The sequence below is a fragment of the Trachemys scripta genome, chromosome 1, assembly GCF_013100865.1.
Source record: "Trachemys scripta elegans isolate TJP31775 chromosome 1, CAS_Tse_1.0, whole genome shotgun sequence".
Lineage (NCBI taxonomy): Eukaryota > Metazoa > Chordata > Testudines > Emydidae > Trachemys > Trachemys scripta.
The window spans coordinates 252197442-252214901 of record NC_048298.1 but is presented as its reverse complement, the minus strand read 5'-3'; the positions used below and the strand labels follow the sequence as shown (position 1 = coordinate 252214901).

General features: G+C 41.8%; 1 protein-coding gene across 5 annotated transcripts in view; it reads left to right on the top strand.

The window, feature by feature from the left end:
- Positions 1-17460, top strand: part of CLDN10 (claudin 10) — a 105324-nt gene that overhangs the window by 5546 nt on the left and 82318 nt on the right. Inside the window, exons 2-3 of one of the 5 annotated variants that reach the window (XM_034758260.1) lie at positions 1568-1620; positions 9772-9850. In XM_034758260.1, the coding sequence (XP_034614151.1) occupies positions 1568-1620; positions 9772-9850 (132 nt within the window). Of the gene's footprint in view, positions 1-1567; positions 1621-9558; positions 9851-17460 lie in introns of those variants that run through there. The other 4 variants (XM_034758261.1, XM_034758259.1, XM_034758262.1 and 1 more) reach the window with 4 other exon arrangements.

Below are 17460 nucleotides of genomic sequence, written 5' to 3'. Positions count from 1 at the left end.
GGGTCTGGGATCCCCACCCCCCAAGATGAAGCTGATCGAGGGGTCCTGTATCCTGTACCTACAAGCTCTGTTTTGGACTGTGTTCCTGTCATCTAATAAACCTTCTGTTTTACTAGCTGGCTGAGAGTCACAGTGAATCTCAGGAAGTGGGGGGTGCAGGGCCCTGACTCGCCCACACTCTGTGACAGCGCCTAACTCTCCCCATGCATTGGATGGGGAAGCAGGGCACCTAACTCCAGACTGAGAATTCCACTAGGCAGCAGGGCACCTGGGGGGTTGGCGTTGCAACACCTACATTCTTTCATGAATCTAGATCTATGTACAGAGAGATTCCCAGAGCACACGTGTAACTTGGCTGAAAGTGGTGGAAAGAAAAGCAAATCCACACTTTAAACAATGTGTTCCACCTCCTGCCCCGACAGAGATTTTACAAATGCACTTAGCTGAGCAGGTGAGAATTCAGTATTGTTACTAATTTATCACACTAGCTATCCTTCACTGTAAACATGCATGTCCTACTTCCATTGCGCCCAAGATATACTAGGAATTGAAGAAAATTATAAATCACGAAGTATGAATCAAATAGCTGGGAATATGCCAGGGAAGAATATTTTCTTTTAAGAATGAACTAATTGACTGAAGTATATGGGAACAATTACAAGTACCAGAAAGGATGTTCAGACCAAACACTACTTCTTTGCAAAGAGCATATCTTACGTATGTGTGACGGTTTTTGAACTGTGCCTACTATGGATATGAAAAAGGAGATTAAAATGACATCTGGTTATAGCTATGTAAATTGAAAGGCCTCTTCCTTCAGTGCCCACTCTACATCAGTTTAAGCCACATTAGAGGAATACCAGAATGTGTGTGCAAAATAATAATGGCTTTAGTGCAGCATTATCTAGGGGGTTATACAATAATCTATCTGGAAAATATTTTTACTTAGTCACTTTCTGATCTCTCTGATTTGGTGCCTGCACTGTATGCAGGGGAGCAGAAGATCAGGATTGTTAACAGTGTTCAGGCAATGCCAGAAAGCAAGTGATGGCTCACAGATCTGACAGTGCCAGGAGGATACAGAACTGTGGGAAGGATCCTTCCTGGCAGAAAGAACAAAAAGAAATAAGCTCTTTAATCGGTTTATAAAAATGATGAGTCATGCTCACTGTTTTGCTGCTGCTTTACACCTAAAAAGAACCATTTAGCAGAAGTGAAAATCCATGAGGTGTAGCTCTTTCTTAATTGTGAATAAAGAAACCAATATTACAGAGACATTAGGGCAATTAGTGTGTGAGACAAAACTGGGAATAGTAAGGGGGCCTGGGCTGCAACATACCCACTATTGTTACTGCTTATGCCTCTGTCTATTACACCACATCCAGGGAATGGCTAAACTGATCAATGTCATCAAGAGCAGGGACTGGGATTTGGGTGAGATTGCACTGATTGCAACTCAATCCAGAAGAGACACATTAGGCTGGTAGGTTGTGGGAACCAAAAGGAAGAAAAGGCAGAGTTGTCATCTCCTTCTATTGAGGGAGTCTGACCACTTTTTGTTAATCAGGTTTGCAATCTGGAGATCCTGTTTTGGAGCCACAGTTACTTCAGGATGCTCAGGTAGGAACAGTGGCCACAATTTGCATGTTGAGAAAGTTTAAGATTTTTCTTTTGTATACAGACCTTGCCCCAGTGCTCCTGGCCTTTGTCACCTTGAGATGAGACTGCTGCAATGCATTCTGCATGGGGCTGTTGCCTTTACTCACAACCTTTTCTGATGCAGAATGTGCCAGCCCATTTGTTACAGGGTGTTTTGCATAAATAGCATATGAAGCCTATACTTCGCAATCTGCCACCATTTCGGATTCATTTCCAGGGGCAATTTAAGGTGTTGGTTTTATCCTACACTTTAAAGCCTTAAATGGTTTGAGGCCTGGGTCACCTCAGAGTCATTTCTCACTGTACGATAACCACAGCCATTAAAAGAACCTGAAGTCCTTGATCTAACAGCTCCCTGGCTTGAGGGAGCTGGACACGGAGCATTTTCAGTGAGGGGTCCTCAGTGGAATACATTTTCTGCTTTCCCTGGTCCAAGTCTGGTTTTATTGAATTTCACTTTATGCTGCAAGGTCCAGTTATTGTCTTCCCAGGCTTTTCCTAAAAGTGAAGGAAAGAAAAGGATGGGCATCCGTGGGAGAGTTCTGGTTTTGGAGACCACCAGAACATCTGAGAGGTTTCAGTTATTTAGACAACGATTGTATAATGTTGCACTTTTGTGTGCTTGTGCCCAGAGCATAATTTGGGTGGTATTTTAAAAAAAAACTTTAATATAAAAAATTAAGTTAAATTCTGTCAAGAAACATGCATGTCCAACTCCACATGACATCAAGTATATTTAAACACTCTTATCTGAGAGATTGGTTTGGTCCTTGATTTTATTTGTGTGTTTAAAAGAACGTGAGTATGAATGCAAGCGAAAGAGAAATTCAAAGCAGAATGAAGATATAATCTATTTTTAAATGCGTACATAAGTCATGGTTTCCATGATTGGCCCAGTCAGTGAACACCTTTTTTGCACAATGAGTTGATTTAATCAGTATGTTCTCAGGCCCATTTCAAGTGTGCCTGGTGATATTTCTTAAGTTCTTTTTTTACTAACGTGAACAAGCATAGTTAAAAATAAACCTAAAGATAACCCTCAAGATAAAATTACCTGCTTGTTCTTTACCAGTCTGATTATCTGTGCCACACAGAATATTGTGTGGTACTAATAATAATTTGGGGTGTGAGCAGAAGTTTAACTTTGACCCCTGGGGGGGGGCATGCTCTTTCCCGCCCCATCCCAGCAGGAGCTCGCGCTTCCTTCCTCCCACCCTGGCCCAGCAGGAAGTTGCTTGTCCTTCCCTTACCCGGCAGCTCCTGGGGCTGGGAGGAGTTCTGTGCCCCCAACGTTTATGTAGGGTCATGCCCCTGCTTACCCCCACCTTGTGCACACCCTGCTTATCTAGTGCCATACATTTACAGAGCACTTCACAAACAAAAAAGTCATGATGGTAACAATAAAAGCATTGGTATCCAGCAAATGGTGGGAAAATGCATATGGGTTGTTTTTATTTTTTTATTAAACATAATACTCCAGGGAATAGTAATTGGTTATACAGGGGTTTTTAATGTACTCCTTTAACAATCCTAATATAGTTAAGTTGATTTTATCATGTATAGACATGACCACCAGAATAGTCAGTTTTATCTGAATTTAGCCATTTTTGCATGGAAATTGTTTTAATCCACCCTGGCAAACATTACTACAGCAGAAATATCAGAATCAATAGTACTTTTTTATTGAACTCTTCATTTTAGGTTGAAGAGATGAATTTATATCAATATACAAAATATAAAAGTCAGGCTATTACTTGCCCATATAAACTTTCATAGCTTTCTGCTAAACAACTTCAGTTGCCAAGTATATTTTAGGAATTGGCATTGGTATGCTTTTATAAGAGCATGCCTGTAGCAATAGCAGTATTTCATGTTGTTCACATGATTTTCAATTAAGTTCCATATGATTACATATTTCATGTGATTAATGATTTGTCTATTTGAAGTTTTAGATCAATAGAGTAATACAGATCAGGATCCATGCTGGGATGTTTCCTTCCCTTTTTGTTTGGAAATGCAATAAGCTATCAGGGCAAAGTTCTCGTCCAACAGTTATGTCTGTTCAGTTACAAAGAAGCCAAACATCAGCATTTTCCAATATGTTAACAGATTAATTTTTAACTCTGCCTTGAACTTCTTAAATGACTGATTAACTTTTTCCTCAGAGCTTAACTTCAGTAATGTTACCTGTCAGCTCTGTGTTCTTGGGGAACCAGTGTGTAGTACCCAGCCTGTCTGAGTCACAAAAGACCTCCCCCCCCAGCACTTCCCCACCTCTGCTTGAACCAAAACCGATCAGAAGAAAGACTTACAAAAAGCAAAGAAAAGGCCGTGGGAGACACATCTAAACCCCTCCAGACAAGGGTGACAGGATTAAGGAAACTCCCATAGCCTCATTTGCATCAGAGATGGGACAGGGAGGCATCCCCATTAGCATACAGACTGGAGAACAGAGATTCCAAGTCAAGAACCGCACGGAACTCTGGGACCAGAAAAGCAGGGAAGCACTGCATGATGGGGGATCTCTGCTCCAGATTTAATGAACTCACGCCTGCACACATCCAGCTCAGTAGTTATCAGACCAATTCTAGTAACAAATCCTTTATTGGCATCCAAAATACTGAAGCTGCCTAATTGCATTGTGAGCTCCCTGGAAGGAACACTGCTCATAGCCAGGAATGAGCAGTTCCTATTGTCTAGCCTGAACAAAACAACTTTGGTACACTCCCTTGAGCCATCAGTTTACCCATAAACAAATCTAGTGTTCTCCCTTGAACCATAGTTTCCCCACAAAAACCCCTACCCATGCTCAAGTAAGTTCTCTGATGCCTGGATCCAAAATTTGCATCAATTCCATTGGGACTTCATCTTCTCCTGACTGATCATGCTGGGGGCTCTGCCTGTCTCCAGCACTCCGGACCCTCAGCTACCACCACCACCTGGGAACTCCAATAGATTCAAGTTTCACAGGGTGGTAAGAACCCAGCTCTTTCTCTCTAGGTACAGCCTTCTGACCCTGATTTGTGTGATCAGTTATAGTTTTCTAAACCTGGCTTTTATAATCAAATTTAAGTTAGATTTAATATTATACCTGTTTTGTTTGTTTGGCTCCCCTGTGGTTATTACCTTGCAATAAATAACTTTCATGATTAAGCTGGTTGCTTCTCTCTCTCCATCGTGGGTGAATCATAGAATATCAGGGTTGGAAGGGACCACAGGAGAATAAAGCAGGACCAATCTCCAACTAAATCATCCCAGCCAGGACTTTGTCAAGCCTGACCTTAAAAACCTCTAAGGAAGGAGATTGCACCACCTCCCTAGGTAATCCATTGCAGTGCTTCACCACCCTCCTAGTGAAAAAGTTTTTCCTAATATCCAACCTAAACCTCTCCCACTGCAACTTGAGAGCATTACTCCTTGCTCTGTCATCTCTTATCACTGAGAACAGTCTAGATCCATCCTCTTTGGAACCCCCTTTCAGGTAGTTGAAAGCATCTATCAGATCCCAGATCCCTCAGCCTCTCCTCATAAGTCATGTGCTCCAGACCCCTAATCATTTTTGTTGCTCTCCGTTGGACTCTTTCCAATTTTTCCATATCCTTCTTGTAGTGTGGAGCCCAAAACTGGACACAGTACTCCAGATGAGACCTCACCAATGCCAAATAGAGGGGAATGATCATGTCCTTCGATCTGCTGGCTATCCCCCTACTTATACAGCCCAAAATGCCGTTAGCCTTCTTGGCAACTAGGGCACACTGTTGACTCAGATCCAGCTTTTCGTCCACCATAACCCCTAGGTCCTTTTCTGAAGAACTGCTGCCTAGCCTTTTGGTCCCTAGTCTGCAGTAGTGCATGGGATTCTTCCATCCTAAGTGCAGGACTCTGCACTTGTCCTTGTTGAACATCAGATTTCTTTTGGCCCAATCCTCTAATTTGTCTAGGTCCCTCTGTATCCTATCCCTACCCTCCAAAGTATCTACCACTCCTTCCAGTTTAGTGTCATCTGCAAATTTGCTGAGGGTGCAGTCCACACCATTCTCCAGATCATTAATGAAGATACTGAACAAAACTGGCCCCAGGACCGACCCTTGGGGCACTCCACTGGATACCGACTGCCAACTAGACATGGAGCCATTGATCACTGCCTGTTGAGCCTGACGAGCTAGCCAGCTTTCTATCCACTTTATATTCCATTTATCCAGCCCATTCTTTAACTAGCCAGCAAGAATACTGTGGGAGACCATGTCAAAAGCTTTGCTAAAGTCAAGGAATAACACATCCACTGCTTTCCCCTCATCCACAGAGCCAGTTATCTCGTTATAGAAAGCAATTAAGTTAGTCAGGCATGACTTGCCCTTGGTGAATCCATGCTGACTGTTCCTGATCACTTTCCTCTCTTCTAAGTGTTTTTTTGGCTTCCTCATTTGCTCTGCAGCAACGCTCCTCGTACCTAAACTAAAGATCCCTGCAGCGCCCCAAAATCCTGGGGTTTGCTCATCAAGTGGGTTACTACCAGAACAATTATAACTGTAATTGTGAAAGTGGGGATAGGGATGTGCTGAACCTGGGACAAATGAGGGTGGCAGCTTGAAGTGCTGCTCGACCCAGCCTGCTTAGGGGTACTCTATTCTGGTGCAGTGCCCAGGGCATATGAGGGTGACAGCTTGGAAATAATGCTCGACCCAACCTACTGAGTCCAGGGACATTTAAGGGGTCAGCTTGGGAGTGCGGATTAACCCAGTCCTCTCTGACATGCTGTGTGTGTGTGTGTGTGTGTGTGTGTGTGTGTGTGTGTGTGAGAGAGAGAGAGAGAGAGAGAGAGAGAGAGATGGAGATTGATTCTGGGGCTGGAAGAACCCAGCCCTGGGGAACCTAGGTCTTGCAGGATAGCTCCATGGGGAGGGAACCTGCAGAAGTAGAGCGCCGTATAAAAACACAAGTGACACAAGCAGTACATTGATAGAATTACAGACACACTCACCAAAAGTAACCCTAATAAATGAGTGTATCCAAATGTAATGGGCAAATCTGATAACAGAAATGAAGGCACAAAATAGGATTGTTTATTTCTTACCACTTCCCACAAACACTTAATACAGGACACAGTGGCTCTTACCATGAACTCAGTGAAATTACTTACAACAGGGTAAAAATGACCACTAAATAGAGGATCAGCATCAAAGCTGATGAGCCAGTTAAGTTCCATTTAAGCCCTTGGAATGCAGTTTGAGATTTAAATGGAACATAAGACTTGTACAGGCCTGCAGTGAATTTCATCAGTCAGTAAGCACTGCACTCAGCAGAAAGGGCTAGATCCACAAAGATTTATTTCGGTAACACCTAACCCCAAGGCACCCTGCCACCAAGAAGAATCCACAGCCCTGAATTAGGTACCCAGGATGCATGGGGAGAGTTAGGCACCCAAGGAAGGGTCCTCAGAAGCCAGTCAGCTGAGCAGGAAGTTTCCTACATTTGCCAGGAGTGAAGTACAGAGAAAAGCGTAATTAGGTATCTAGCTCCCACTGGTCTGGTCCTCTAGGCGCCTGACTGACATGCCAAAGGGAGGCGCTTCCCTCTGCTCAGGATTCCAGGAGAAGGTTCATGGCTGAGAGTTGGGCACCAAAGCCAGGTCAGCTGCTGAGATAGCCCATGCCCTAGCAGGCAAAACCCAGACCTCTCATGAAAAGCTAGAGAAAGCCCTAATTATAGCCAATAATCCAGTGGTCAGGGCACTCCCCTGAAGGATGGGAGATGTGATTTCAAGTCCCTGGTCTGCCTGTTTTAGAGCAGAGACTTGAATTCACATCTCCCACCACCCAGGTGAGTGCCCACACCACCAGGCTACTGGGTATTGTAGGGTAGGCAGTCTCTTTCTCCTGTTGGAGCTGTTCTACTTGATATAAATAATTAAATATTCATTAGGCCAGAGAGAGAGAGAGAAAAAATGACTCTAGTCCAGTGGTTGGGGTATTCACATGGGATGTGGGAGAGATTGAGAGAGACCTACCCCCAAAACACTCACTAGTCTAGTGGGTTAGGGCACTGATTGGGAGGTGAAAGATGTGGATAAAAGTGACTGCTCCAAATCAGGCAGGCAGGGATTTGAATTTGGGTGATCTACATTCATAGATTCCAAGGCCAGAAGGGGCCATTGTGATCTCCTGCTCTGACCTCCTGTATAAGACAGGTCATAGGACTTCCCCAAAATAATTCTTGTTTGAACTAGAGCAGATCTTTTAGAAAAACATCCAGTCTTGATTTAAAAATGGTCAGTGATGGAGAATCCACCACAACCCTTGGTAAATTGTTCTAATGGTTAAGTATCCTCACTGTTAAAAATCTTATTTCCAGTCTGAATTTGTCTAGCTTCAGCTTCTAGCCAGTGAATTGTGCTATACCTCTCTCTGCTAGATTGAAGAGCACATTATTAAATATTTGTTCTCCATGTAGATACCTATAGCTATGTCCTAGGTGAGTGCCTTACCCAGTAGGCCACCAATAGTTTATGGAGATATACCTATCTCATAGAGCTGGAAGGGACCCTGAAAGGTCAGTGAGTCCAGCCCCCTGCCTTCACTAGCAGGACCAAGTACTGATTTTGCCCCAGATCCCTAGGTGGCCCCTTCCAGGGCTGAACTCACACCCTGGGGTTTAGCAGGCTAATGCTGAAACCACTGAGCTATCCCTCCCCCCACCTACAGGACTGGGCTCTGGTAGTAGGGCATTTCTAGTCGTTCAGCTTAGTTATAAACAGTAAATGCAACATCTCTTACTTATAATAACTGAGTAGTTAGATAAGTATGGAAACTAGTGAGGCAGCACCTGTGCCTTCAGCGTCTATACTGACTACTTCACTAAAGAATGGACAATCATTAATGTAGAATAGCTTGTTGCTTTGGGGAAAAAAGACCTCTTAGGTCCTGAAGATACATCTTCACTGGTTCTCTCAAGCCCCTGCATGGATCAATATAGTCCCTAAGAAAAGGGGAAAACCTAATAATTTTGTATGGCCTAGGTAGACCAGTAACATAAAATATTTATCCCTGGGGAATCTATTCAGTGATGACATATTTCTGACCTCTATTCTATTAGCATTCTAATGGAGAAGAATATGCATACTTTTTAAAGGTATACTTATCTTATGGCACATAGCCTATTTATGTATTATCTGACAGTGAGGAGGAATTGGATTCTTCCTGTCTAAATTTACTCATCCTCATTGTTAGAACAACCTGGTACAGGATGTCATTTTAGTGTTCAATGGCAATGCTGTCTGTCATCTCTTTAAAAGTAGGTATATTAATAAATACTTTCCATTTGTACTTGGAATCTGGCAGATGAATCTATTCATAAGTCAAGAAGGAATCCATTCTCAGAGTTTAATTCTGTCTACAGATTTTTTATCTTCCAAAATACAAAGGTGCAAACACAGTGCCTGTCCCTAAGACTTTACAGTCTTAAAGACAGAGCTACCAGTTCAACTATTGCTGACAAGTGAATTTATTTCAGACTCTTTTAAAATGTATTTTTCAAACAATATTTGATCCCTTTAAAAGTATTTTGCTACATCTGCTAATGGATGCTGAACAATTTGGACTCTGCACTTTTTTCTAGGGTTGTTAAGTTTCCAATTAACTAAAAATTAAGCATTAACTGGAATACCAGAAGTGAGACAAAATATGAAAAAATTAAGTTCATTTTTAAAATTAAAATTAATTTATTGATTTGTAGCATCTATCACTAATTATCTAAAAGAAAAAAAATCATACTTGTTTCTTTCTGAATGTCTATGGTGCCTGGGTCTTTAAGTCAAGCAAGCATGAAAAATGTCTTGTCCCCATATTAACTTTCTGCAACACTTGTTCAAGTGTAATTTGCTTGTGTTGTACCTATTGCTTACCCAGATGACTGAAGTACTCTCCGCATACCACACAGTGACAGTGCTAATTGTCCAGCATACAGTGAAAGTCAAGAAGCATGTTAGGGATACAGATTTTAGCTTTTATATTTTGTTTTGGTGGAATAGGAGCTGTTATTGCTGCCACTGCATCAAATGAGTGGAAAGTAACTAGCAGAGCAACATCAGTTATCACTGCAACTTGGGTTTTCCAGGGTCTTTGGATGAACTGCGCAGGAAATGCACTGGGCGCTTTTCATTGCAGACCTCATTTTACCATCTTCAGACTAGAAGGTAAGTAAAGGTAATTTTACTAGAACTAAGACAGTGCATGAAGAACTACATCAGTACAGGGTGATTAAGTAACATTTACAAATAACTCTGAGAATTTCAAGATGTGAGCCTAAGGAGGAAGAGAATGATTTTGGTTTGTACAACAGGGTATAACCAGAAACAAGGGTATACATTTAATAAAAGGAAAATATAGAATGAATATTGGAAATAATTTCCTGACAGTAACATGCATTCATTTCCCGAGGAAAAAGGGTAATTCCACTATGTAAGACATTAAAAAAAACCCACTACATACAGGACAGAATACTGGCAAATATACTTTTGGTAACAAACTTCTGTTGGCAGAGGTGGACTAGACTACCTAATAGAAATTAGAGATGGAAGAGGTCTATGTGAAACTAAATATATTGCTGGCAGGAGGCGGTAAGTTATAATGACAGGATCTCTGACACTTATCAGAACTTCTTAAAATAGTTAGGGACCTGGTCCAATGGAGCACTTGTGTATATTCTTCACTACAAGCAGGAGTGTAATGGAACTACTGACATGCTTAGAGCTAAGCACCTATGTATGTGTTTCCAGGATTGGGGCATGATATTGTAGAAGGTGAGTTAGAAAAAGAGAGAGAGAGGTATTGTACATCATCTATTGATTTGTAAAAAAGTAAATGTAGGCTGCTCAACTACTGAGTGAAGGTGGGTTTTTTTTTTTCTTCTTCTGTGTATAGAACAGCATATAGAGAAGCATTTGGTTTAAAATATTTGTAGTACTAGTTAAACTTTGAGGCACTAAACAATAAAGTCCTTTCTAGAATTCGCATAGTAGAACTACTCAGCTACCACCAATGATGCCCCTTCTTTCCCATGAGGACAAGGGCAAAGGAACTTGCTGAAACTGGGCTCTCCAGGATGACTGGGGCAAATGAACAAGGTGGAGTAGGTCCACCATAATCCAGTGTGTGGTGGGGGACGGTACTAAAAAAAGACCACCACTAGTAATTTCATGGAATCAGGGAAGAAATCCAGGGCAGAGGCAACCTTGCAAATTCCTCTTTGAGAGCTACAAGAAACACTAGTAGGTGGCATTCGTGGCCTGAGGGTTATACAGGCCAATTCCTGGTCCTATTGAAGTCAGAAATTTTGTTGTAGACCATAAAAGGTAAAGTTGATTGGTCAAAATGACTGATGATGAGGATGATGAAGATGAAATTATGGGCTTGAAGTTGCAGCCCTGGTGTAGGCAAAGCTCCCAGTAAGATCAATGGAACATTTATATCTCTTTGTACATATTTTATCAGACAGTCCTCAGAACTGCAAAAAATCATGTACTAATTATCTGAATCAGTGAGAAACCTTTTACTCGTGTTACAATATAGCTAAAATTAATCAAAGATGGGAAAAAAGCTATAGAAACTCAAGTGCACTATTTAAAAATTTGTTTTATTTTTGAATAATTGTTTATGGATTGTAATGCTTATTTTTTCTTGAATTTTTTTTTTAAAAGAACACTTTCCTTTCAGTACTTCAGTGACTATAAACTTTCATCATCGTAATAATTGCTAGGAAGGTTATTTTCAATATAATCAATCACATTAGTGACAAAATTTTACTGCTTTGAACCATTTAATCATTGACTGACTACAACTGGCATAATAAATATGATATGAATATGTATGAAGTTTTTAAACAATGTATGTACAAATCCCAATAAACTTTTGCTTTTTAGTAGTTTATAATAATACAGATATGTAATTAACAGCTTTGAGCAACATGTTCTTATTAAAATGAGATGGCAGCAATCATTTGAACTGACATTTAGGACATCTAATTTTAATCAACCAGGGCAAGCACCTCCAAGGTATCGTATTACATGCAGAGAAAAATAGATATGCAAAAATAACGAAGCATTTTGTTTTATAAAATTACTTGACATCATGATACTCTGAAGAAAACAAGAAATCTGCTGGAAGAGCTTTGCACATAGTGCTAGATTGTAAAATATGAATCCACCATTATTCCAAAAGGAACTAAAATTGCCAGTGTGTCTTCCAGAGCCCGGTGGTGCTGGCACAATTTTTTACAGTGGGGGTGCTAAAGGTGGAAACCATGTATTTGGGTTATACTACTTCAAGCCAGAGGGTGTGGCTGTACTCCTAGTTCCAGCACCTATGCCAGAGCCTCTATGTATCATCATCATTATTATTATTAACATAGTGAGTGTGGGCAGGGACAGAGAAATAGCTTTACTATTGCTCACTTATTTTATAGCATTTATTTGCAGTTTGTTATAGAATAAAATACTAAACCGGCTATGCAAGCTCTTTGGTTCTTTAGTAATCTTTAGACAGTGGGGTTGGGGACTAGGAAGAAACAATGAGTTCTAGTCTTAGCTCTTCCGCTTACTGGTATTAATAAACTTCATGGCCGTATCATTGAGCCAAGTGTCTTCTTTCTAAATTAGAAGACAGGCAAGTATCTTTCCCCCATTTAACAGATGGTATAGCTGAGAAGTTCCAGAACTGGAAATTGAATCCTATCTGTAGCATAGCAGACCCAGTTCTCATTCACAGTTATACTGTCTTTCAGAATGGAATTGCCAAACTTATTTGTTTGGCAGCAATATCTGTAACCATTATACTACCATCATCTCTGCAGCCAGGAATAGAACCCAGGAATCCTGACTCCCAGTGTTCCACTAGGGTCACCAAATGAAATTAACAGGTTTAAAACAAACAAAAGGAAGTATTTTTTTGCACAATACACAGTTAACCTGTGGAACTCCTTGCCAGAGGATGTTGTGAAGGCCAAGACTATAACAGGGTTCAAAAAAGAACTAGATAAATTCATGGAGGATAGGTCCATCAATGGCTATTAGCCAGGATAAGGAGGGAGGGTGCCAGAAGCTGGGAATGGGTGACAGGGAATGCATCACTTGATGATTATATGCTCTGTTCATTCCCTCCAGGCACTGGTACTGGCCACTTTCAGAAGACAGGATACTGGGCTAGATGGGCCTTTTGTCTGACCCAGTATGGCTGTTCTTATGTACTGACTAGCAAATAGTTGTTTAAACCACTGGTATAGTGTGTCACATCTTCTTGTGACTGGTTTACCTAGAGGATAATAGCCTCCTACTACTACCAGGTACTCCATTAACTCAGTGGTAGAAGTCTGTGTAACTCATGTAAAGATTCTGGGTTCATAACTTGAATTCATTTTGGTTTAAATATTAGTTATTCAAAAACATATGTTTAAAAAACATTAAGATTCCAAAGTCAAGCACACAAAACCTTAATTCAGCCCCATTATGTGTATGGGTTTGTCTAATTACACAATCACATGCTTTCTGGTCTACTGGACTCCTACTTCAGTCAGTGCACAAGATGGACAGTGAATGAGGCAGAGGGTTGCAAGAAGGACAGGGATGTTCTCTTGTGGCTAAGGCACTGGAATAGAACACAAGAGAGCTGGGTACTGTTCCTGGCTCTATCACATCTTTGCAGTGTATATGAGGTTGAGCAACACTCTCACACTCAAACATTAGAAAGTCTGGAACTTAACAGTGAAGGCCCTGATCCAGCAGAGCACTTAAGTACTGAAATAATTTCATGCAATTCTCACTCTACCGAACTTACACTGCTTGCCTAAATATATGTTTGCCCCTTAGCATATGCAATGGTCAAAATAACAAATCATTATGAGAGTACTAAGTACCATTTCCAATAATCGTCTAGTAACAAGTTAATTTTACTTCTGTGCCTATATTTTAAATGTGTAGAATTTTTGTAAAGAACACGTAATATTGGTCTGAGGTATTAGCCGGATACCACTGAAACATCCTTGCAGCTTTAATTTGTTTATAACAAAGATTTTGTTGTGTTTTTTGTGGGGGGAGGTGGTTGGTTTTCTTTTAATAGCAGGCTAAACTGAACATTCTGTATTATTGATTCTTCTGCCATGTTAAAGTCTCCTGATAAATCATTGCTTTTGTTCATCAGGGTGTATTATTTTATACCATAAAGTAGATTATTTATATTATGTAGCAACATTTTCCATGAAGACCCATAAGGTCTTCTCTTGGCATTTTAACTTCTAGCTCCTAATTTTTGAAAAGGTGAATCATGAAGATTTAGCTAGTTCAAACCAATGAATTTCAACAGCTAAATCCACCCACACCTTATAGTTAAGTGCAGTTATTCTTCTCATCTGGAAGACCTACTATGAGGTTTTCCCCACATGCTTCCAATTTTTTTAAATATTCCATGTTGTTCTACAGAAATCAGTGACACCAACATGCATAACTGTTGATATTTTCATATTCAAAGGAAAGCAACTAAAATGTGGTATCTTATTTAACATGAGGCTATTCTTCTACAGCTGACAATCAGATACAAGACATGTCTAAGATTTATATTCGGTTACACAGTGCATTTGTTCAAAGTGATGAATACTGATTCATATCTCCAAAGGAAATGTGAACTTAGGAATTCTGTATTTCCTTTCCCAGATGGAGATGTTCCAAAATGCTCTCCTATTTGTAGACTGCTTTTCCTTTCTCCAAAAGTGACATTATAATAAGACAGAATGAAAAATACTTCAACTAGCATCAATACACTGTATACAGCAGAAATAGGAGAACAAGCCACACACCAAAAATAGTGAAAAGTGACTCACTGACCCCATTTTAACATGTTATTGAATTGACCTACCAGCCAGATTCATCCTTCACAGGGACATAAGCACCTTCTCAGCTTAAAGGCTGGCCAAAAAAACAAGCAAAACAAAGAGCTGTTTGGAGCCCAGCCTCCAGGGCAAGCCTTGCAATGCACAGTTCTATTTTAAATTCCAGAAGTGGCATAAGGTGGGGGAAGAAACAGTATAATTAATTAAAAGAACAACACACAGTACTACCACCACCACGTTCTTATATAGTGCTTTTCATCCAGAGATCTCAAAGTACATTACAAAGGAAGTAACACCATTATTGACAGCAGGTTCAGAGGGAGACACAATTTATGGTCTGATTTTACCTCCTTCCAGCATCTTTGGGCTCCACAAAACATAAGGCCAGCCCTGCTCTATTGTTATGAAATAGCCTCTCATATCCTGGTTACATAATATTTTCTCTCATGCCTCAGTTGCTTGCATTTAATCTACCCAAAAATTAATGATTTTACAGTTAAGCATCCTCCTTTGTAATTTGACAACAATTAAAGGACTGTGTTCTGGATCTGTTAGCCATGCAACAGCAGTGTAACACACCTCCTCTGTAACAAAGTCTCTGCATTACTCACAGCCACAAGGATATGGATACTCATGTACATGAAGGGGATCTAACTGAAGGGTAAAAAGTAGTGGTATTCCAAACTCTGCCTACAAAATAAACTTCATCTATTCAAGAAGCCAAAATGAGACACCACTCCCACTAAATGGTGCAGATGTTCAAAATATGATTCTGTGCACTCCACTGGGTAAACCTGGGCAAAAAAAGATTCAGCAAAAAGTAAATTCACACAACCCCCTCCCCCCCCAAAACCCTGCATTTTTCTGTGAACAGTTTCAGCTGGAAAAAAACATTCAAAAAAGTTGAAAGTTTGTTTTAGCCATTTCAAAAGGAAATGTTTTGACTTCATTTTTGAAATGGCATTTGTTTTCAAAAGTTAGCTAAGAAGTGAAAGCCACTTGAAAACAACCTGAAACAAAGCACCAAAAGAGTTGTTTTGGGTCAAACAAAATGTTTCATTTGACCCAAAATGAATTTTTTCTTCATTTCAGCAAGAAAAAACAAAAAAATTCCATTTGGGTTTGGACAGAATAATCAATTATTTGTGCAGCTCTACTATTAGGCTCCTTGGGCGTGACCATTCTCCTCAGTGTGGCTTGGAGGACCGCAGAGTCCAGCAACTACACATGGCTGCAGCTTCAAAGGGCATGAAGAGGCAGCTAACACTGTCTGGAACACCGCTAACTCCCAATCAGCCACTCAGATATCTAGGCGGGCTGCAGGACAGCAGACTGGAAAGAGTAGATGCTCCCTTGTAGAGCCCTTTGTGGGACTATTTTTTTATCCTGCTCCACAATACCCACTCCCACCTGCTCCTGCATCGTTTCTTGCATTTTTATCCCGCTCCCACCTGCAAAACCTTAGATCCCACAAATCCTGCAAGAGAGACAAATTTCCCCATGCTACTAAAAACTAAAACCAAAAAAACAGGTTGTTTAATATATTATAAACGGAATTCAGAATCAACTTTTACCAAGAAAAGAATAAAACAAATCTTGCTTAAACCATGTAAAAAAATACTTCAACTCCTGTTATAATAGACATGTAATCTTTCTATCCCTCACTATAATTTAAGTATTAAAAACATTATTAAAAAAAAAAGAAAAACTTGCTTTACATTGCTGAAAATCTATTTATGACAAACTGATGAGAGATGTTGTGGTTTCCCACAAAATTACCACTTTTTTTGCACACCCAATCCCGCCCAAAGAGGCGATGCCGAGGGCAGGGGCACGGGAAGGGTTGACCACCTGCCCTCCCCAGAAGCTTGCTCAGGGCACTTAACCCAGATGGGAAGAGGAAGGGGCGGGGCCAGAGCCGGAAGGGAAGAGCCTCTCTTCTTCCTAGGGTGACCAGATATCCCGATTTTATAGGGACTGTCCCGATTTTTGGGTCTTTTTCTTGTATAGGCTCCTACTACCCCCCACCCCGTCCCAATTTTTCACATTTGCTGTCTGATCACCCTACCTCTTCCAGCCACACTGCCCGGTGCAGCGCAGCGGCTGCCCTGGGCTCAGCTTCTAAGGGATAGTGGCCAAGCAAACTGGAGCTCTCCCCGGCATGCTCAGAGTTGGCTCCCATCCCCAGAAGCTGAGCCGGGGCAAGGCAGGGAGTGGCAACAGCAACAGCCCTCTCCCTGCCCAGGCTCAGCTTCTGGGGTCAGGAGCATGCCAGGGAGGGCAGGGGGCACCGGCTTGCTCGGCCACTGTCACCAGAAGCTGAGTCTGGGGGGGGCGGGCGGCTTGCAGCTGCCACAGTCAGGCACCCTCCAGGTAGCTCCTGTGCTGCACCGGGCAGCATCCAGGAGTGGCTCCAGAGCCTGGCTGCCAGAAGAGCAGCTGAACAGCTCGGGGAGCTGGGCCGGCACAGCAGGAGGACAGAGCCCCCCGCCCAGGTAATGTGGAATGGGGAGGAGGGGACAGGGAGAGTGCGGGGGCCCTGGGCTGGGGGCGGGGCAGGGAGGAGTCATGTGGGAGGTCACGCAGGAGGGGTCACGTGTACCCCCCTTAGCTGGTGCCCCCCTTTGTGTCCCTCCCACTAGTTGCCTCTGCTCACCCGTAACAAAGTATATTTTATCCATTCCCACTATTATGACAGCGGATCCTGCAGGACCCACAGGATTCCAGTCCCGCTGCAGGGCTCTACTCCCCTGCTCAGCTCTCTCCCTAGAGAATGACCTCTTATCCCCGCAATTGACTGAGGGCTCATAAAATACTTCAAAAGCAGGGTGGGCAAACTACAGCTGGGGCCGCATCCGGCTCTTCAAACATTTTAATCTGGCCCTCGAGCTCCCGCTGGGGAGCAGGATCCAGAGCTTTCCCTACTCC